Source organism: Mesoplodon densirostris, chromosome 7 (genome assembly GCF_025265405.1).
Source record: "Mesoplodon densirostris isolate mMesDen1 chromosome 7, mMesDen1 primary haplotype, whole genome shotgun sequence".
Classification (NCBI taxonomy): Eukaryota; Metazoa; Chordata; class Mammalia; order Artiodactyla; family Ziphiidae; genus Mesoplodon; species Mesoplodon densirostris.
The window spans coordinates 105,165,655-105,186,995 of NC_082667.1; the positions used below are offsets into that span (position 1 = coordinate 105,165,655).

Sequence of the window (21,341 nt, forward strand, 5' to 3'; positions counted from 1 at the left end):
GGCTTGAACCCGTGTCCCCTGCAATGGCAGGCAGATTCTTAACCTCTGTGCCACCAGGGAAGTCCTCACATAAATTTTAGAATAAACTATCACATTCCATTAAAATCTGAAATTTTTGTTGGAATTGCATTAAGTCTATGAGCCAATATGAGGAGAATTGAAATATTTATAATATTAAATCTTTTTTCCATTTAAGAAATAAGAAGTATGTATCATAGTATTTCTCTTTATTTATTTAGGACTTCTTTAATGAATCTCAATAGTTTTAAATTTTCTCCAAGGAGGTCCTGCACATCTTTTTTAAAATTTTTATTCCTATATATTTGATTTTTTTTAATATATCATAAGTGATATCTTCTTTTAAATTACATTTTATGGTTATTTGTTACTGGTGTAAGAAATGAACTGACCTTGTTAAATTCTCCTATTATTTCTAATAATATAATACTTTGCCCCAGGTGTCTTTGATTTTCTATGAGGCTATCATGTCATCAGCAAATATTTGGCAATTCTATTTCTTCTTTTCCAATCCTTATGCCTCTACTTTCTTTTTCTTGCCTTATTGCACTAGCTAAAACTGTCAATACAAGGTTGAGTAGAAATGATCATACTGGGCACCCTTAATTATTTTTGATGTTAAATGGAATGCTACTATTGTTTCCCCATTAAGTATAATGTTTGCCATAACATAATTGTCCTTCAGTAGGTTAAGCAAATTCTTGATTTGCTAAGAATTTTTATCATGAATTTATGCTCGATTTCTATGAAATATTTCTCAAAACCTTTTAAGATAATCATGTTATTTTTGTCCTTAAAGCTGTTAATGTTGTGAACTACATCTATGGATTTTCTATAATCCACTTGTACTCTTGGGAAAACCCTACATGGTATATTCTCCTTTTATACTCTGTTGGACTTAGTTTGAAAATATTTTATTTAGGATTTCTACACTTAAAACCCTCAGGAAATTATCTGTAATTTTCTTTTCTCATATTATCCTTGTCTTGTTTGAAGATCAAGATTATATGGCCAAGTTGGACATGCCCTGGCCTGGGTCGGACAGCGGAGGTGACAGACCTCTGCTGGCCCCAGTAATGATGGCGATGTTTCACGACAAGGTGGAGATTGAGGACTTCCAACATGACGAGGACTCGGAGAAGTACTTCTACCCCTGCCCATGTGGGGATAACTTCTGCATCACCAAGGAAGATTTGGAGAATGGGGAAGATGTGTCAACGTGCCCTAGCTGCTCTCTCATTATAAAAGTGATTTATGACAAAAATCAGTTTACATGTGGAGAGACAGTCCCGGCCCCTTCCACCAACGAAGAACTAGTTAAATGTTGAAGGAGACTTTAGGACTCCAAAGCCTGAACTTTTGGGAATGAGCTAAGCTGGAAAACTCAAATGCAAAGTCACTGGCTTCTTCATGGGGACAGTCATTTTTTAGTTTGCTGGTCCATAGAGTGTGGATTCTTTCCATTGGTGGCCAAGTTGGAGAAGCAAGTCCACCACATGCCATACCTGGATTTTATGCCTAGAACTTTGAATTGGATGTGCTCTTAATTTTCCATCCAAACTTAAAAGAAGATAATTTCAAATCAGTACTTTCTTTCACTAAGTTTTGTTATTTTTATATCTTACACCTAATTACTTCACTATCTGATAACAGTGTCATCTACCTCAAAGTCATTAGGATTCTTTAATTTAAAAAGAGATTTTATTTTTTAGTTGGTTAAAAAAAAAGATTATATGGCCTCATAAATGAGTTGGGAGTATTCCCTCCTTTTCTAGTCTTTATTACAGTTTGTACTAAGTTTAATATGATATGTTCCTTGAAAGTTTAGTAGAATTGCCTGTGAAACCACTTGGCCTAAAGTTTTATTTGTGAGATGATTTTTTAAATTGCTTTAATTTCTTAAAGTTATGGCACTATTAAGGCCTTCTACTTCTTCTTAATTCATTTGGTAGATTATAGTTTTCTAGGAAGTTGTCCATTTCATTTTCTTCAAATGCATTTCTATAGTGTGGAGATGATATTACGAACAATAACATTGACATATTTTGCTCTCATCTCATTCATGCTTCAGACTCCTGAGGTTTTGAAGTTGAGATTAAAAGATGATAAGAAAATACTAGTTTTTAAATTACTTTTCTTTTTTTTCCTTGATCACTCTTGCCACAGGCTTGCCTGTTTTATTAGTTTTTTCAAAGAATCAACTTTTGGTTCTGTTGATCTTCTGTATTGTTATTTTTGTTTCCATTTCATTAATTTTGCTATTATTTTTCTCAACTCCTTCCTTCTACTTTCTTTAAATTTATTCTGTTTTTTTTCCTATCTTAAAAAAATGTCTAACTTAAAGACACCACCTTTTGATATTGTGTAGAAATTAAGTCTAGGTTATGGTAGACATAATTTCTCATTTTCTTTTCTTTGGTCTTTGGTAGTTTTTGAAAGACAACACCAAACTTTATCCAAGTATTTAATTATCTTTATGTCATAAACCTCTAGTAGCATCTCCTGGATTTGCTTCTTTTCTTATTTAAGGACCTTTTCCAATACTCTTTTCAATATGGGTCTTTGTGTGACAAACCTTTTGAGGCCTTATGTGCCTGAAAATATTTTTATTATACCCTCACATTTAAATGACAATTTGGCTGGATATAAATTTAGGCTCAATGTTCTTTTATCTTTTCAATATTTTAAAAATATTACCATTATCTTCTTTTTGTTCATGAAAAGTCTGAGATCCTTGTGATTCTTATTCCTTGGTGATTGATCTGCTCTATCTCTCTAGAAAATTTTAGAATTTTATTTTTGCCTGTAAAACTTCCATTTCATTATAATATTGCCAGGGTTAGTTTCTTCTTATTGCTTTTGTTTGGAACTGCATAAATACATCATCATTCATCTTTCTTTAATTCTAGGAAACTTATTTCCATTTCTTCAAGTATTGCCTCTTCTCCCTTTTTATTTTCCTCTTCTCCTGACACTCCTATTTTCTGTGAGTTGAGGTTCACATTCCAATTTAATCTTCTTTATCTCTTAGCTTTTACTTCATATATTCTTTTTCTTTATTCTTCCTTTCTTCCTTCCAGAAGAGCTCCTTAATCTGATCTTCCAGCTCACTAATTTGTTTTTCAGCTACATCTATTCTAGCATCCATCTCTGTTCTTTCTACTATTATGAATATATTTTTCATGCCTAGTATTTCCTCTTGACTTTTATGATTTCCTTATCAGTTATTTATTATGCTTATTTTTTTTTTTTCTTTTTGCGGTATGTGGGCCTCTCACTGTTGTGGCCTCTCCCGTTGCGGAGCACAGGCTCCGGATGCGCAGGCCCAGCAGCCATGGCTCACGGGCCCAGCCGCTCCGTGGCATATGGGATCCTCCCAGACCAGGGCACGAACCCGTATCCCCTGCATCGGCAGGCAGACTCTTAACCACTTGCGCCACCAGGGAGGCCCTATTATGCTTATTTTATATTTGTTAACCATTGGATTTAACATATTTGCTTCTGGTGGCATCTGTAATCCAGGTTGTTGCTTTCTTTTCAAGTAGTTTTTCTCCTGAGATGTCTCATTACTTTGGCCTTTGAGCATATATTTCTCTGATGCTATCAGCTGTTCTGTCTTAGCATTTGGTACGGGAAAAGACCAAAGGGCATATCCCAGTCTGTGTCAACATCCAGTGAGATCAAGGAGAGGGGAAGGGATAACATTAGGGTGGAGAACTCCAAGCACCAGACTACATAATTAATTGCTCAGGCTGTGTATCATGCCACCAAATAACTCTTAAGATCAAGGCCCTACTTTTAGAACCCATCCCACCCTCCACTCCTCAAGGAGAAGCAGCCTTAAAAGGAAGTACTCCTAGGTGCTAGAGGGAGTTGGGGGTAGAGGGAGGTGTGAGTAAACGTTCAAGGTCCATCAATCCCCACCAGTTTTCCACACTCTGGCTTCTGTTCTGCCCTGATTGTTATTCTTGAGGACACTTAGACCAGCAGTCTGAGCCTCTATCGCTAATTTCCACACAACTCTCCTGCCCTAGGCTTCAGATGTACACACACACACACACACACACACACACACACACACACCAGTTCAAAACAGGCTTCCTTGTCCCTGGGGATTTCTCTGGAGTTTTTACGCATTATTTCCTACAGTTCCTCTGAGATTGATCTTGGGATCAGCAGCCAGCCTGTGGTAATTCTCTACCTTGGCAAAATTGGACGTTTTACATAGGTTTATATTAGACAAAGTTGTGAAACAAGTGTACCCTGGAACTTTAGGTGCAACAGGACAGCCCAATATTCAAAATCTCCATTACAATGCTTGCCTACCTGAGCCTCCCTTTCCCATCATCAGCCAAAGGTCTCTGCTATTCCTAATGGTCTTCATATTCCATTAATGATGCTTATCTTTTCCCTATGCAAACACTGAATTAACCCAATCATGAAGCTAATGTAAAAAAATGAGAATAGCAGAGTACAAGGAGGCCTAGAGACTTTCTCTCCAGGTAACAAAAGTGCATTTCGATAGTGGTTTTTGGAAGGCTATTCATTTACTTTATTTAATCCAAAGGAATAAGGTTGTGTAGAAGGAAGGAGTAGGCTGCTGGAGGAGACTTTTTAGACAAATATAATCATTCAGCTTTCAAATTTCACTGCGTATAATCACACATCCATATAACATTATAATTCTTATTAATGCTTATAAGCTAACAACAACAATAGCATGTCAACTTTTCCCATTTTAAGTGTAATGGATCAAAATGTACTTCATGATTTATAGGACCTTATGTAATATGGTCCTAACCTACCCTTTCAGCCCCATGCCTCTATCTCTACTCTTCTATTCAGTTGGAGTGTTTTCAGCTTCTTCCCACCTCAAGATATTCAGAAATCTTTTACTTACACTGGTAAGTCTCTCCCCACCTGTCATCCCCTGGCTTACTCCTACTGATTCTTCAGCTCTCACCTTAAATGTCACTTCCTTAGGAAGACTTCTTGACCCCAACCCCCCAGACTGAATCAGGACCCCATGTTACACAAACTCATAGCAAGAAGTAGTTTTCCTTTAGAGAATTTATCATAATTATAGTTAACTAATGAAATATGTGAAGAAGAGGAGAATTGGTATAATATTCTGTGAAGTAGAAAATAAAGAATTTTTATTCATTTTTTTGAACACATATATACTGAAAACTTACTGTGTTCCAGCATTGTGTTAAGTAACTGGGAATACAGTGGAGAAAGAGGTAGACCATTCCTCTTCACTTTATCATCCATTCTTGAGGATATCCCCGGGATATTAGGATCACCTAAAATAATATCTCATTCAAATATACTAGCATAGACATAACTCCTTCTCAAGAAATTTCATGTCCTTACCCTCATCTCATTTATGCTCTAGACTCTTGAGCCCTCCATTTGCCCATCAGTCTCCCTTCCTTTTCTTATCTTCTCTTTTTTCTCTATCCAGACTACATGATACTTGTTTTCAGTGTTTTTTCTTGCCAAATCCTCAACTTCCTTGACATTCTGTAGGATCCACTCAGCAAGCTTAAGCCCTGTATCAATCTGACACCCAGGTTACAAAAAGTCCCATGACCATATGGATTGGTATTTCTACCAATTCATGTTTTTCTCGCTTCAGCTGGAGATTCTTATTGCTCAGGAAGTTTTCTATGTGTTCTAATCAATTTCCTCTCCCATTCTCATAGCAGCTTTTTCAAACTTTCACAACTCATCTATATGCTCCAATGCCCCACTCTAACACTGTGGATAATCTGCTTCTTACTTCACAGAGGAAACCGATGCCAAGAGTAAACTTCCTGGACTGCAAACTACCTACTTACCTGCAGTCAAAATTGCCCTTGCTTCCTTCCCCCACCCACATCAGAGTAAAGGAGGCATCTCACCTCCTGACTCTTGCATTCAAGATTTCATTGCCTTCCATAGATGATCTCTAATCACCTTTATTTCAATCTTTCTCTCTTCTTACTCTTTCCAAACATGCTCAACTTCTACCATTTAAAAATAAAACAAAACACCAAACTTCTCTTGACTCTGCATCCTCTTCTATCTTCGTTCCTCCACAGATAAATTTCTTGAAAGAACAGTCTACATTCACTCTTCTTCACCTCTTCCCACTCACACCAGTTTGGCTTCCACCCTCAGTACTCTGAAATCCTCTGCAAAGATCATCAATTATCTCTTCATGACTAAATCCAATGAATTCATCTTTATCTTGCTTGACATCTTTTCAGAGATTGAAAGTACTCCCTTCTTCTTGAAATTCTCCTCCTTTAAACTCTCTTTTCCCTAGACTTTTAAAAAATATTTTCCCATCTTGATCCATTCTCCTTTTATTTCTCTGGCCTCTCCTCCTTGGCAGGGAGGCATACTTCTCCCTATTTGACCACTCCTGTGAGTGCTAAACAAATGCTGTAGGATTCTGTCTTCTCCTTCACTCTTTTTGAGGGGGAGGTAGGGGGGGAGTTTTTAATTGGCTTGTTTTTGTATTTTATTATCTTTAGACCAGGAACTAAGCAAATGAATATATTCCTCAGTCTTGAAGACCAAAAATAAATGCAAATTTTAAAATAACTTTTGTAGTTACAAACATAAGAAATTTAAATTCAACAAACACTTAATCTAAAAGTATCTGCTAAGGTTAGGTTAAAATTAATAGTCACCAAAATTGGATATGATTATATTAAGAAACTGAAACTTACATATTCACAGCTCCCAAAATATACCTACGAAACCAAAAAGAACAGGTCCAAAAAGAACTAGTAAGTTAGAGGCTAATATAGTGCCAGTTTTCATAATATAACACACTTTCCAAGACTGAAGATTAGAAAAGAATGACTCTTTACTTACTTGTAAGGTCTAGTCCCTTAAGAGATGAGTCACAATGGCAAAAACTCAAAACCTGGCCCCCATGAATCTGTGGGCTTATCTCCCTGAGCTGTAAGTAATAGGCTCCTAGACTAGACTAGCAGAAGGCAATAAGTAGCTGCAACATCTTTTCCTTCAATCTTGATATTCCCATTGCATGATGCCTTCCACATCCTTGACTTCAACAATCAGTACTCTCAAGTCTCTAAATTTTCAGCCTAGATCTCCTCGCCAAGCTCCAGAATTATGTATCCAGAACTTGTAAATGGCAGGGCAGAATATCTGACTCCTAGCACAACTCATTTTGCTTCAGTAGACAGACATAATATATATTGATTTCTACAATGATTTAACAGGCTTTCAGAGTATCTTTATATGTATTAGAGAAATAAGGACTGAATGTCTGAATGAAATTGATTATATGCGCTTTGAGGGCTGGGGCCTTATTTCACCCACCTTAGTGCCCAGCAGAGTGAATGGCACATGGTAAGCTCTCAGTAACTGATTTCATCTGTTCACTCCTGTTAAAAACCTAGTAGCAATCTTCAGCATCCCTCTCCCAATCCTTACATCTCATCGCTGCCACAGTTGGAATCCATCGTTCCAGCAGTTTCCTGCCCAGCTGCAACTTTGCAGCAGTCTGGCTAGAAGGGGAAGAAGGAGCCCTCCATGACCTGGTCCCATGTATCTTCCCGTTCTATCTGTGGACACTCTCATCATTGAGTCTCGACATTCACAACTGATGGTAGGTACCTGAGCACATCTTGTCTCTTCATAGCTTCGGGACCATTGCTCATACTGTTTTGTCTTCAAATGCTCATCCGATCTTTTTTCAGCTGGCTAACTCTTAGTAGGATTTACAACTCTACTCAAGTTTCATCTTTTAGCAGCCTCTCCTGCGAACCCTTAAACTTAATTAATCAACTCTCCTCTGAGCTCCCTGTGCAAACCTCTTAACTCTCACCTCTTTCAGTATTTGTTTATGTATCCACCCTCCTCATAGTAATCCTTTGAGGCAGGTGGACTGTTTTAACAGATGAGAAATTGAGGCAGAAAAAGGCTAAGTAACTTTCCCAAGGTCACCAGCTAGTAAGCAGTAGACCTACAAGTCATACCTCAGCTATCAGATTTCAGAGCTCCCATTCTAAACCATAAATTCTCAAGGAGAGAGACTGCACCTTATTCATGTTTGCATCCCCAGTGTCTACCATAGTGCATAGGACATAAATGCAATAAATGTCAAACTAAACGGCATTTGTTGAATTCTGCTGAAAAGTTAAAGGAATTTAAAAAATGACTTAAGATATGATCCTTATCCTCAAAGAAGTGCACAACTTAGTGAGGTTAAGGAAGATTAGTAAAATACTGCAATAATAGAAAAGAATGAACTAAAGGGAAAGTAACTGAGAGTGGGGTAGTTTATATATTGAAACACTGGTATTAGAATGTTGAGGACCCTCTTTAAAATCTTACCCCAGCAGCACTAGACATAGGATCTTCCTGGAAATCATGGTTATATGAAAATTCAAATCAAGTGAATGTTGACCCATAAATTGTTGGAAGTCAAATTAGAAGATGTCTAGTGACAAGCTCTAAAAGTCCGGCCCAGGCTTTGCCCTATTCACTAGTTTACCAATCCAGTTATGAACCTACTATGAGCCACACACTTGTACTAGGAGTGGTGATACAAAGAATAATGACTGCAATAATGACATAGAAAATGATGGTAGAATTTGCAAATGACTCGGAGAACTAGGATTAGGTAACATGATAGATGGCAGAGTAAAGAATCAAAACAATTTTATTATCTGGAACAGTGAGCAAAATCAACAAGATGACATTTTAACTATCAGAATTTCCATTTACATTTTTAAAAAAGCAATTGCCCAAGAAAATGGCAACAATAATTGTTATTTTAAAAGACCCAGAGGTTTAAGTTGGCTTTAATCTTAACTGTAGGCTGTGGCTGCTAAAAAAGAAAACTAGCACAATCTTTGGCTGAACTCATACCAGCAGAGTGTCTGGATCAAAGGAGGGACTAGTCAACGGCCAATATTCGATACCGCTTAGACTGCACCTGGGTTACCGCATTCAGTTTTGGGAATGATACTTTAAGAGAGACTTTGACAAACCAGAGACCAGTGAAGCACAAGAACAAAGAGCAGTGGGCTAGAAACATAGTCAACTAGCTAGTGAATTTAGGAATGTTTTGCTTGGAGAACTGAAGAAAGAATATTTTCTAATGATATGAACTGTCCCACATAGATTACATGTGAGACATGTAGTGAAGCATGAAGTATGAAACAGTAAACCAAGGCTTGATGCCATCTGTCAAGTGTCTAGGGATTTCTGTATCAGATGGGAAGATGAACTCATATGATTCTAAGATCCCTTTAAAATTTAACATCCTAAGGAAATCTGTCATCTGGGAGGAGACAAAATTTTTGAAATTATTTCAAAAGCTTAGAGAGAACCATACATTTTTTCATTTAGAGAAGATCCATCACAGCTAAAACCACACTTAAAAAATTAAAACCAGGGCACGGTTACCCATCCCTTAAAAGAGCCAAAGAAAGCTTTCCTTAAATAATGTCAGTCCTCTAGTTTATTTCCATAATGGTACCTTAAACATAGTGGCACCCACATGTTCATTAACCTGACAGATTTATGCATATTTCAGGAATACCTGTATTTTATAATAATAACAAGTACTTGTAATTGGCACAGGTCAGTGATTTGGATTTTTCTGATGTACTTTCTGCTTTCTGTAATATAAAAAAAAAAGTATTCATTCTAGCTTTGTAATCTATTTTTTTCTAAGCAAAGTCATTTAATAAAGGCTTCACCAATTTTCGATTTGAACTAACTCTAAATTCAGGCCTGAGCCTACCAGTGTATTGACTTTTCTTCAGAGCTGAAATGATAAAACAGTAAAAATGCAGATGTTGTTCATGATCAAGGAAACATATGGTACCTATTTTGTTTTTCAAGTTCATGAGATCTGCTTCAGCAAAATATGTACAACACTATGAGCCACAAAGTTTTCTTTCCTCATATTTCAAATTATTCTTTCATTACCTCTTTGCTAACTCCTCTCCCATTCCACATTTTTATTCTAAGTCCATTTTATTCTAAGTATGTTATAGAATTAATTCTTATCTCAGACTTTCACCATTTTCTTAATTCTTTCTATGAGTACATACTTTTGCTTTTTAAAGTGTAATCTTAACATTTTTTTTTAGTAACTCAATGGCAAATATAGTGGACTCACAGCCTTAGCTGGGAACGTTGCATTTTAAAGGCCAAGCAAATAGGAAATTTGATGACTAGAGCACTCTACCTCACCGATATAAAAACTGGAGATGAAAAAGGTGGGAATTGTAAAATTATTTTCCCTTTTCTCCCTTTTTCCTTATTCTTTTTCCCGAGGGGCAGGGTGGTGGTGGTGTGTGTGTGCATGGGGGTGGGGGGGAGGGTGGAGTAGGGAGAGAGAAAGAGGAAAGAAGAGAAAAAAGAAAGAGAGAAAAAGGCAAGAGGAAAGCAAAACTTGGATAATATTAATAATTGCTTAACTGTATACAATTATCAATTAATGGAAGCAAAAGCACATAAGAGACATACAGGGTTGAAACTGGAGAGGGAGAAGATCTTTGGGACCTAGGAAACAGAGCTGAATCATATATTCCAAGGTTGTAGTATTCTAATAGTCCACATGTACTTCTTCAGGGTTACATTGACAACCTACCAGTAATTTTCAGTGGCCCCCCTGCTGCATTTCCAGGTGGTCAAGATTTATTTTTTGGCCCAGCCCCTCCTACCTCTCCCCCACCTCTGGCCTCTCTTTCTCTAACTTCTAGACACTCAGCACCCTCACACTGAACTCTGGTTTGCCAGAAACCTTTTGGTATTCCATGCCAATACTTTCTCTTCTTTCCAGCCCCAAATCAAGTCTTATTCCCAGATTGCACAAGGAGGTAGTTGGCCTGATTATCTGATTAAAATAATCAGATAGAAATAAATCTTCATTTCTGTCCAAAAGACATACTGAATTTCTGTCCAAAAGAAGGAGATTGTTAGCTCTAGTGAGTCTCTATGTGTATTTTTTGGTTCTTAAGTAAATAGCTTTTCATCAGATTCCTAAAGGAACCCATTCAAAGAGCAATTAAAATACATTAATCTAATTGGAAAAAAGGTATACAGGAACTATTTTTGACTAGGGTGCATATGTGGGCTCCTGGTCTACTTAGATGAATCCTCATATACTACTGCCAGCGATCATCAGTCTCATAACCACCTCTCCTCAACCCCGGCCCCAATTTCCTTCTCACTTTTACAAACAACATAACTCACAGTAGAATAAGGTATTGCTTAGGAAGAGTGAAGAGCAGGGGCTTCCCTGGTGGCGCAGTGGTTGAGAATCTGCCTGCCAATGCAGGGGACACGGGTTCGTGCCTCGGTCCGGGAAGATCCCACATGCCGCAGAGCGGCTGGGCCCGTGAGCCATGGCCGCTGAGCCTGCGCGTCCGGAGGCTGTGCTCCGCAGCAGGAGAGGCCACAACAGTGAGAGGCCCACGTACCGCAAAAAAAAAAAAAAGAATCCGCCTGCCAATGCAGGGGACATGGGTTCGTGCCCCGGTTCGCGAAGATCCCACATGCCGTGGAGCAACTAGGCCCGTGAGCCACAACTACTGAGCCTGCACATCTGGAGCCTGTGCTCCGCAACGAGAGGCCACGATAGTGAGAGGCTCTGGCATCGCGATGAAGAGTGGCCCCCACTCAACACAACTGGAGAGAGCCCTTGCACAGAAACGAAGACCCAACACAGCCAAAAATAAATAAAAATTAAAAAAAACACAAAATAAAAGAATGAAGGGCAGAGGCACAGTGAGCAGGTGGAGGTCCTGAGAGCCAGACGATCTTACACAAAGAATATAAAATAAATTAAAATAATAACATGAAATTAATGAAATAAAATGTATACATATACAAATATATATTAATTTTAATTTAAAATTTTAAACTACAGAAGCGTTGCAAGAAAAATACAATGAATTACCATATACCCTTTACCTAGATTTATCAATTTAACATTTTGCCACATTTGCCTTATTTACCTTTCCTAAACTATTTGAGAGCAGGTCCCATATATCAAAACTTTTATCCCTAAATACTTCAGTGTGTGTCTTTTAATAAGGGTACTCTTTTTCATAACAACAGCACAAGCATAAAATTAAAAAAGCTTAACATTTAAATAATACTATTGGGACTTCCCTGGTGGCACAGTGGTTAAGAATCCGCCTGCCAATTCAAGGGACACAAGTTCAAGCCTTGGTCCAGGAAGATCCCACATGTGGTGGAGCAACTAAACCTGTGCGCCACAACTACTGAGCCTGCGCCCTAGAGCCCGCGAGCCACAACTACTGAAGCCCGTGCACCTAGAGCCCGTGCTCCACAACAAGAGAAGCCACCACAATGAGAAGCCTGCGCATCACAAGGAAGAGTAGCCCCCTCACCCCCCGCTCACTGCAACTAAAGAAAGCCCAGGAGCAGCAATGAAGACTCAACGCAGCCAAAAATAAATAAATAAATTTATATAAATAAATAATATTATCCAATATGCAATCCATAGGCAAATTATCCAATATGCAATCCATAGGCAAATTTAATAGAAAATAATCCTTTCTAGCACTTTTCTCCCAATCCAGGGTCACATATTGCCTTTGGTGACATGTCTCTTTAATCTCTTAAATCTAGAACAGTTCCACAGTCTTTCAGGACACTGATCCAGACCAATGGTTGGATAGAATGTTTCTCAAGTTGCATTTTTTTCTGATTGTTTCTTTGTGATTAGATTCAGAAGATGTATTTTCGACAGGAATACTACAAAAGAGATACTGTATACTTCTCAGTACCTTACATCAGGAGGTATATCATGTCATTTTGTCTCATAATTGGTGACATTAACTTTGACCATTTAGTTATGGTGGTGTCTGTCAGATTTCTCCACCGTGAAAGTACTGTTTTTATCCCTTTGTAATGAATAAGAAATTTGAGGATACTTTGAGATTGTGTAAATATCCTTTTCCCTAGCAAAATTTCACCCAATGATTTTTAACATCTATTGATAATTCTATCTGAGTCAATTACTACTATAATGGTTGCAAAATGGTGATTTCCTAATTTCATCATTTCTTGTATGTATATTAGTTGACATTCCACAATCAAGAATTGTCATTTCTCCCCCCCCCCCATACTTATTTAACATTGTAAGAACAAGTAAGCACCCGTGGATTCTTTTTTTTAAAATTCATTGTTATAATCCATTTCCATCATTATTCATTCGTGATGCTCAAATTGTCCCAGATGGCTAAGTGGAGGTACCTTCAAACTGGCTCCTGTTTCCTTTTTTTTTTTTTTTTTTTTTTTTTTGCGGTACGCGGGCCTCTCACTGCTGGGGCCTCTCCCGTTGCGGAGCACAGGCTCCGGACGCACAGGCTCAGCGGCCATGGCTCACGGGCCTAGCCGCTCCGCGGCATGTGGGATCTTCCCAGACCCGGCCACGAAGCCGTGTCCCCTGCATCTGCAGGCAGACTCTCAACCACTGCGCCACCAGGGAAGCCCTCCTGTTTCCTTTTGACACGTTCTCATCATTCTTTGAAAATCTTGCTTTATGGGACAAGATTTTCAAGGGCATTTTATACTTTCCCTCCCCCTGTCTGGGAATCAGCCATTCCTCCGGAGTCTGGCTCCTTTTATTGGAGACTGGCATTTAGAAACCAAGGTCTAAGGACACATAATATGTTTCAAAATATTAAAATAACGCTGTATCTGTTTCCTTGGGTCACCATATGGAAGATTGGTGTGGTGATATGCAATCCTGACTCTAGCATTACCTGTTTGACCTTGGCAATTCCCTGCATTCCCTGGGGGTTGATTCCTCATCTGAAAAGAAATTGGATTAAATAAGTATTTCTTAACCTTTTCCCGGTCACCAACACGTTTGAGAATCTGATAAAACTATAGTCCCATCTCCCCAGAGGCAAGCTCAAAGAGGCAAAAAATTGCACACATTTTAGGGGGTTCGGTCTCCAAAGCCCATTTGAGGCTTCACATCCCTGGATTAGGTGATCTCCAAGGTCTCTTCAACGCTGACATTCTGTGTGAGTCTACAAGCGCCCGCGATGCTGTCAGAATGATTCTTAAGAGACATCAAATTTGGAGGGATTTATATAGAAACAGATGAAAAAGGATACAAAGAAAGGAGACTGTGAGCAATGCATTGCTCAGCCACAGTTCTTTGCCCTTTCCAAATTTAGGACGCACAGTAGTCATAGGTGAGAGGTTTTGGCGGGAAGGTCCCCGGGTGGGCTGGGAACGCCGGGGCGGGGTAAAGAGACCCGAGCCAGACCCAGGTCTCTGCAGCCCTCCGCTCCGCCCACCAGGGCTCGCTCTTGCCCTTCGGCTGGGTGGCCGAGGATCTGGGCGGGCCGGGCTGCTATCCCGCCCCTGGCAGCGGCGAGGCGGCGGGGAGCATGGAGGGCGCCGGAGCCCGGAAGAAACGCGCTGTCCAGGACCCGCCCATCTGCCCTCCCTCACACCCGCCCGCCCGCGGACGTCCGCGGTGCTCCGGTCGCCATGGTGACCAATCGAGGCCCGGTCCCGCCCCCGCCCCTCTTCCCCGGCCCCCTGACGTCGGCGCACGTCAGCGGCGGCGCGCGCCTGGCTGGGCCCTGCGGAGCGGGAGGGACTGAGCGAAGGAGTGAGCGGAGCGGCCGTCGCCCGAGCGGAGCTGAGCAGCCAGGCAGCCTGCCCGCCGCCCTCCAGCCCGCGCTCCAGTCCGCAGTGTCTAGCAGCGGGGCCCAGCATGGTCATGGCGGATGGCCCGAGGCACTTGCAGCGCGGGCCGGTCCGGGTGGGGTTCTACGAAATCGAGGGCACGCTGGGCAAAGGCAACTTCGCCGTGGTGAAGCTGGGGCGACACCGGATCACCAGGACGGAGGTGCGGCCCGGGGCTCGGCGGGAGCGTCCGAGGCGAGGGTTCTGGAGAGGAGCTTGACCGAGAGGGGCGGCCGCAGCGGGGGCCTGGGGAGATCCGAGAGGCCGGGTCACTAGCTGAGGCGAGAGGGCCTGGGAGTATGAGGACCCAGGAGGTCCAGGGGTCGGTGAGCGCCGCAGCAACCGGGGCCGCGCCACCCGGACCCCAGTGTCATCCGATTGGAAGCCCGACCAGCAGGGGCTTTGCCGTTCCTAGGCCACCACCGTGGCCACACGGAATTTCACCCAGAGCTTCCCACCCGAGCCGTGACCTGGTCTGTGGCCTCCGCTCTGGAGCCCAAGTTCCGCGTCTTCCCTGCTTTCAGCTGGGGGTGGGGTGGGAGGGGAAGTCTCCGTGCTCCTGGGCTGCGCGGTGAGAGACGTCGTCAGCCCCGAAGAGGGGACCGCCTGTGCTCTGACTCCCCGGACTGGGCTTCGCGCGGCTCCCGGGACCCCGGCGCCCCTCCCCCGCGCGAGGAAGGGGCCACTGGCCGGGAATGCCCGGGCCGCCACTGTCCATCTCTCTCTCTTTTTGCCAGACAGTATCTCTGACTTAGTGTCAGGCTAGTTTGATCTCGTGCCTGAGGCATTTCCACCTATTACTCCAGACAATAGAGCTGGTTAAAATGGTCATCTCTGCATTTGCACAGTTGGTGGGTTGGTCTTTCTTATCCTAGGTTATCCCTTTACCAGGTGTGCATTCTGGCTGTGAATACGCGTTCCTTAAGCCGCAGCATATTCTGCCTCTCTACTCATAAAGCCCTCGACTGCTTCCTGACGGTGAAGCTAGCATCCCCCCCTCCATTGCACATTCTAATGCACCGCACATATTTTCTCGCAAGTCTCTGTTCTTACCTAACCCGCCCCCCCTTCCTTTCACCGCTTCGAGCTGCTCTCCTCAGGGTCTCTATTTTAAGACGTGCAAATTAAATACTTTAGAGAAACGGTAGAAACAAAACTGGTCTTTAGAATAAAACCTCACTGTAGTTGTTCTGGAGTTTCACCCTTTTTCAGTTTTTTTCTTTCTTCTAGTTTTCATCCTATTCAGTGTTTCCCCTTATTAGTGCGAAATGTACCAAAGTTCGGATATGAAATAACATAGGATTATTTTTCAGAATGGCTGTGTAAGGTAAAGGACATTTGAAAACTAGAGGGATTTTTGTAGCTGTTGTTCTTAGAAGTTTTGCTTAATGTGAAGAATTCCATTTCCAAAAAGAAGGGGCATATGTCATTGTGTCATCCTCACTTTTTGCCCTCCCCTGCTTATCCGGAGGCAGCCGAAATCCGATTTATTTTTTTAGCATCAGGACCAAGATCACAAATTTTCCTCTCACAAATTTACCAGAGTTAGAAATTTAGGTTAAGTTTGTAATGATAAATAATGTGACTATAGTGAGATTACTTAATCTGATCCCAGCATTTTTAAAAACGAAGAAAGAAGTTAATTCCATGCCTCCAAAGAAACATGGCCCAATGCCATGCTATTTGCCATTTAATTACATGAAAAGAAGGCATTTGTAATGTGTATTTTTATATGCGTCCTTGCTTAATGACTCTAAAAATCAAACAAATTTCACAAAGGACTTCTACAGAACTTTTGAACTAGATTGTTAGGTGGTTGAATTCCAAACCCATCAGCACATAACATTTTTTTCTCATCAGCTCTTACCAGTATTAATTGAAAGATTTAATTGTCAGCTGTTACTTATTAGGTCAAATTTAGGTAATATAGTATCTATTTAAGAACTGCTTAAGGGGAGCTGATAAGTGACTGACACTTTTTCTTGAGGTTGTCCTTTCAAACCGTAACTTTTAAACTGATATATTTTGTAGGGCTAGGGGGCAGTGTGGAGTAGTATCATGGTTTGGCTATCAGTGAGATCAACGCATTTGTAATTGAAGGCACAGGTCAGATCATGAAAGAGCACTCAGATCCTGAATTGTGTGCATAGTATATTTGTGTAAAATGATTTAAGGTAAAAGCTAAATTTCTAGTCCGTAGAACCCATCTATCGTTGCTTTTCTAAAGAAAGTGTTCTTAACATTAAAAAGAAATAGTGTGAATTTAAGATGGGTGGGTATGAGTGTTGTGGTAATTTAGTGTACCTGGAGATATTAAAGATGAGAGGGGTGAGGGAGATAGCAAGGCATTAATGAAGAGAAAAGTTCCTGTACATGTCAAGTTTTATAAAGTTGCTCTGTGAACTTTTGTGGTAATTTTCATTAAGAATTGTTTAGCACAGATGCAATTGTTTCTTACTGTAGTTTGCTGTTTGTTAATGAGGATTTTTAAATCAGTATTTGTTATCTTTATTCACTGGGTAAATATTTGTATCTTTAATAAATACAACAACTACCTCAAATACTGTAAGTAAGATGGATAGTGGAAACGTTAAAGTGTTGTTTCAATTATTTGAGGTTCTCATTGCTGAACATACAGTAATTATAGTGAGAACAATTAATATGGCATAAGAACAATAGCAATAAAATATCATGATTATACTCACTGCTTAGAAAACTTCCTTCAATACAGTATGCACTGACGTCAATATTAGTTTGTGTGTTTTAAAATGTAAGGGTCTTTTTTCCCAAGTTTGAACTCCAGCAAATTTTAGGGTTCAGTTTAAACAGCTAAGTGATGAACAGTTGGACCCTTTTCTTAAAAAAAAATTAATTTATTGTATTTTATTTATTTTTGGCTGCACTGGGTCTCCGTTACTGAGCGTGGGCTTTCTCTAGTTGTGGCGAGCGGGGGCCACTCTTCATTGCGGTGCATGGGCCCCTCACCGCGGTGGCCTCTCCCGTTGCAGAGCACGGGCTCCAGGTACGCGGGCTCAGCAGTTGTGGCACAAGGGCTTAGTTGCTCCACGGCATGTGGGATCCTCCCGGACCAGGGCTCGAACCCGTGTCCCCTGCATTAGCAGGCGGACTCTCAACCACTGCGCCACCAGGGAAGGCCCCCTTTTATTTTAATTGGTTCTCCGTCTCTTGTTCTGTATCACTCAAAAATGATGTATTTTCACAGAGCTTGGGAGATCCAATACTGCCTTTTAGGTGGAAAAAAAAATCAGTAGACAAAAGAGATCTTCATTTTGGTCTAATCTATCAAATAGCTTAACATTGTTTAAGAAATATAATTACATCATCACATCATCATCTGAAGCAGTGTTCTCATGTTAGATCTCTATGTTAATTTTACGCACAAAAGGGAAGGCAGGGCTTCCCTGATGGCGCAGTGGTTGAGAGTCCACCTGCCAATGCAGGGGACACGGGTTCGTGCCCCGGTCCGGGAAGATCCCACATGCCGCGGAGCGGCTGGGCCCGTGAGCCATGGCCGCTGAGCCTGCGCGTCCGGAGCCTGTGCTCCCCAACGGGAGAGGCCCCAGCAGTGAGAGGCCTGCGTACCGCAACAAAAAAAATTTTTTTTTAATTTAAAAAAAGGGAAGGCAGGTGATGGTAGAATCCAGCTTCTTAGTATAATACTTCATAAAAGCTTTATAGTATTGGTTTGTGATTTATGAATTAGAGTAGCTAATTTTATAAAATTAACATAATGGAAAAAGAATAATAGCATTTAGACTGTTAAACTATTTTAGGCAGTAGTGGTTGCTAGTTTGCTATGCTGTGAGTGTCCTTGAGAAGTATATTTTATTAATACTGCACTAGTAAAGAACTTTTTCCCTCTAACTAAGCATGTGACTAGTTTTTTGTTTTTTTTGTCTGTTAAGTAAAATTTCAGAAAAGTCATTTGTGCCCTTAAACTTTTTTGTCTCTGTAAAAGAAACATAATCTTGCTGTAGAAAATATCAAGAAGAGTATAGTGCACAAAAAAGTACATGTGTAATTCCTCCCTCAGTGGAAATAAATCATTCTTAACATTATGGCATATTTCCCTCCAGTCTTTCTTTTTTTTTAATGCCTTTTTTTCCCCATAGATGAGATCACATGGTAGATACACTTATATAAATTGTATCTTCTTTTTCCACTTATCGTTATAACCTAAACATTTTGCCTATTATATATAACTTTATTAAACATTTGTAATAGCTGCATAGTGTTCTACCTTGTAGATGAATCCTATTTTACTTAACAATTTTCTTATTTAACATTATGCAGTTTCAAGTTTTCACTTATAATAAATAATTTGCAGCAAATAATTTTTATGTATATAACTCTGTATCTGCATTTTCAATTATTTTAGGGGGGAGAGATTGGAGGTAAATTCCTAGAAGGGAAGTTACCAAGTAAGAAGATATTGTTTTTACATTAAAGAAATAGTGTATTTTTATTATCAAATCTATCATGTTTATTATTGAACATTTTTAAAAGTGAAGATAAATGAAAAGAATTAACTATAATATCACCACCCAGAGATAACCATCATTAGTTATTATCACACCTTTTCTGTGATAGATAATTGAGTTTTCCTCAATACCATACCTCTTGTATTGCTTGGCTAAAGAGCATATAAATGTGTGGTCCATGGAATCTTAAAGATATTTCACACAGATTGTGAAAATTATTTTATTAAAATGGCATGTAGGTATTACTTATAATTAAGAAAATCTGGAATATAAAGCATAGCAAGGGACTTTCAAAAACTGCTTTTTTCACTGAAAATCATTCTGTGTGCATTTGGGCGCTTTTATATTTAGGCATAATTCATAAACTAACTACTACCTTAAAATGTAAGCATTTTTAAAGCTTTCCAAATAGTTAAGTACAAAATTGCATTTTTAGAGCAAAGGTAGAAACAAAAGAAGGGCATATTACACCCTGATTATGGTATTTCTTGAAGAAGAGAACTCAATTTTTTAATACATTTGAACTTTATATTTTGCTTTAAAATTTTAAGACTCCTCTCTGTAGTCTTGGTGTTAATCTTGTTCTGTAAAATATTCCAGATGTGAAGAAGCAGCTGTACTATGTGCAACAGGAGGAATGGTTACCAAATAAGTTAACCAGTAATGTTTGTATCTAGGCCTATGTATGATCTTTAACTGTGTGTTGAAATAAAAATTAGATTTTTCATGGAACATATATGCTTTACTAGAAATTGCTCTTTAGTTTCTTGGCACTCCAGACAAATTTGACAAGTTTATTCTGCTACATATTGTTCAGAATGATGTGTTCTTTGGGAGGAGGGGGAGACAAACATGCAAAATAAGAGTTGTATAAATTTTTATATTCTGTAGAAATGCTTAACAGAGTTTCATGCATTCTGCTTTTAATTCCACTGGGAAATTCTGTCCCAGTCATCAGGCAATTAAGAAACCATTTATTTGGAAATAACTGAAACTGGCCTCGATTCCTGGATTCACATGATGTTATTTGATTTATGGCCCACTACTGATGGCAGATTCATTTCCTTGGAGCCAAATGGATTCCAGAAATTCATTAAGATATCTTTCTTTCCTCTTTAGTGTACCTAATACCTCTTCTACTTTCCACCTCCATATTTTTAAAATATGTCATTTATGTCAAAGTTCCTTTATACAGGACATTTGTGGAGAATGCCTTCCCACCCTTCAAAGAGAAGCAGCCCATATATCCAGTTTGAGTTTATTGAAAGGTTGAAAGATGGTTACATTTGGGAATTTCATCAGAAACTTTTCATTTTAAAAAACATTTAAAAAATACTTTAAACAGGTTAACATGTGAATCTTGCATGAATTAAACTGAAAATTTGTTTTTTTTCTTTAAAGTAAACATAGTATTTATGTGTTTTTCCCCCAATTACAAAAGATATGCATGTTCTTTGTAGACATTGTTGAAAAACTTGAAGAAGAAAATAAACGTTCTTATTTTAATTCCACCATCCAGACCAAGAGACAACCACTGTTAATATTTGGTTCATATCCTCTTAGCTATTCACATATATTTAATATATAATAAAATTGATGTCATCTACACATATAATCTGTGTTTTTTACTAAATCTGTTATTAACATTTCCCCAAGTTTAAAAAAGTATTGTCTAAAGCATGGTTAAGTAGTATCCTTGCATATGACTCTCTGTATTTCATTTAATCAATTTCCTGTTATTGAACATTTCGATTATTTCTCTCTCTTGCTGTTTCTCTTTCTAAAATAATATTTCAGAGCGCATTCCTATATATACATCTTTGTGCATCTATCTGATTGTTTCCCCAGGATAATCGCATAGCAGTGGAATTCTTGGGTCAGGGAGTATGTCCTTACATCCATATCTGATGGCATGAGATGCCAAATTACCTCCAGAAAAGGAGTTAATAATTTTTGTCAGGAAGAATACATATTTTTTTAAATCTTTCCCAGTTTGATCGGGAAAAACAGTATTTTTATTTGAATTTGCATTTCTTTGATTTACTTTGATTACACAGTTTTATAAGATGACTGTTTACATTTCTTTTGTGAATTGCT

General features: G+C 39.4%; 2 protein-coding genes across 5 annotated transcripts in view; both read left to right on the forward strand.

Moving 5' to 3' along the window:
• The first annotated feature begins 1,040 nt into the window (after positions 1 to 1,040).
• On the forward strand, positions 1,041 to 1,346 carry LOC132494153 (diphthamide biosynthesis protein 3-like). 2 transcript variants are annotated; one of them, XM_060105181.1, is made up of 2 exons: positions 1,098 to 1,206; positions 1,282 to 1,346. In XM_060105181.1, exons 1-2 carry the CDS (start codon positions 1,098 to 1,100, stop codon positions 1,344 to 1,346), a joined length of 174 nt encoding a protein of 57 aa, XP_059961164.1. The 2 variants fall into 2 exon arrangements, with proteins under 2 accessions (XP_059961163.1, XP_059961164.1); XM_060105180.1 differs by having other exon boundaries at positions 1,041 to 1,346.
• A 13,278-nt stretch (positions 1,347 to 14,624) lies between these two features.
• Positions 14,625 to 21,341, forward strand: part of SIK2 (salt inducible kinase 2) — a 140,333-nt gene continuing 133,616 nt past the window's right edge. For all 3 annotated transcript variants that reach the window (XM_060105406.1, XM_060105408.1, XM_060105407.1), the window contains exon 1: positions 14,625 to 14,905. In XM_060105406.1, the coding sequence (XP_059961389.1) occupies positions 14,771 to 14,905 (135 nt within the window). In that variant the 5' untranslated portion in view covers positions 14,625 to 14,770. The remainder of the gene's footprint in view (positions 14,906 to 21,341) is intronic.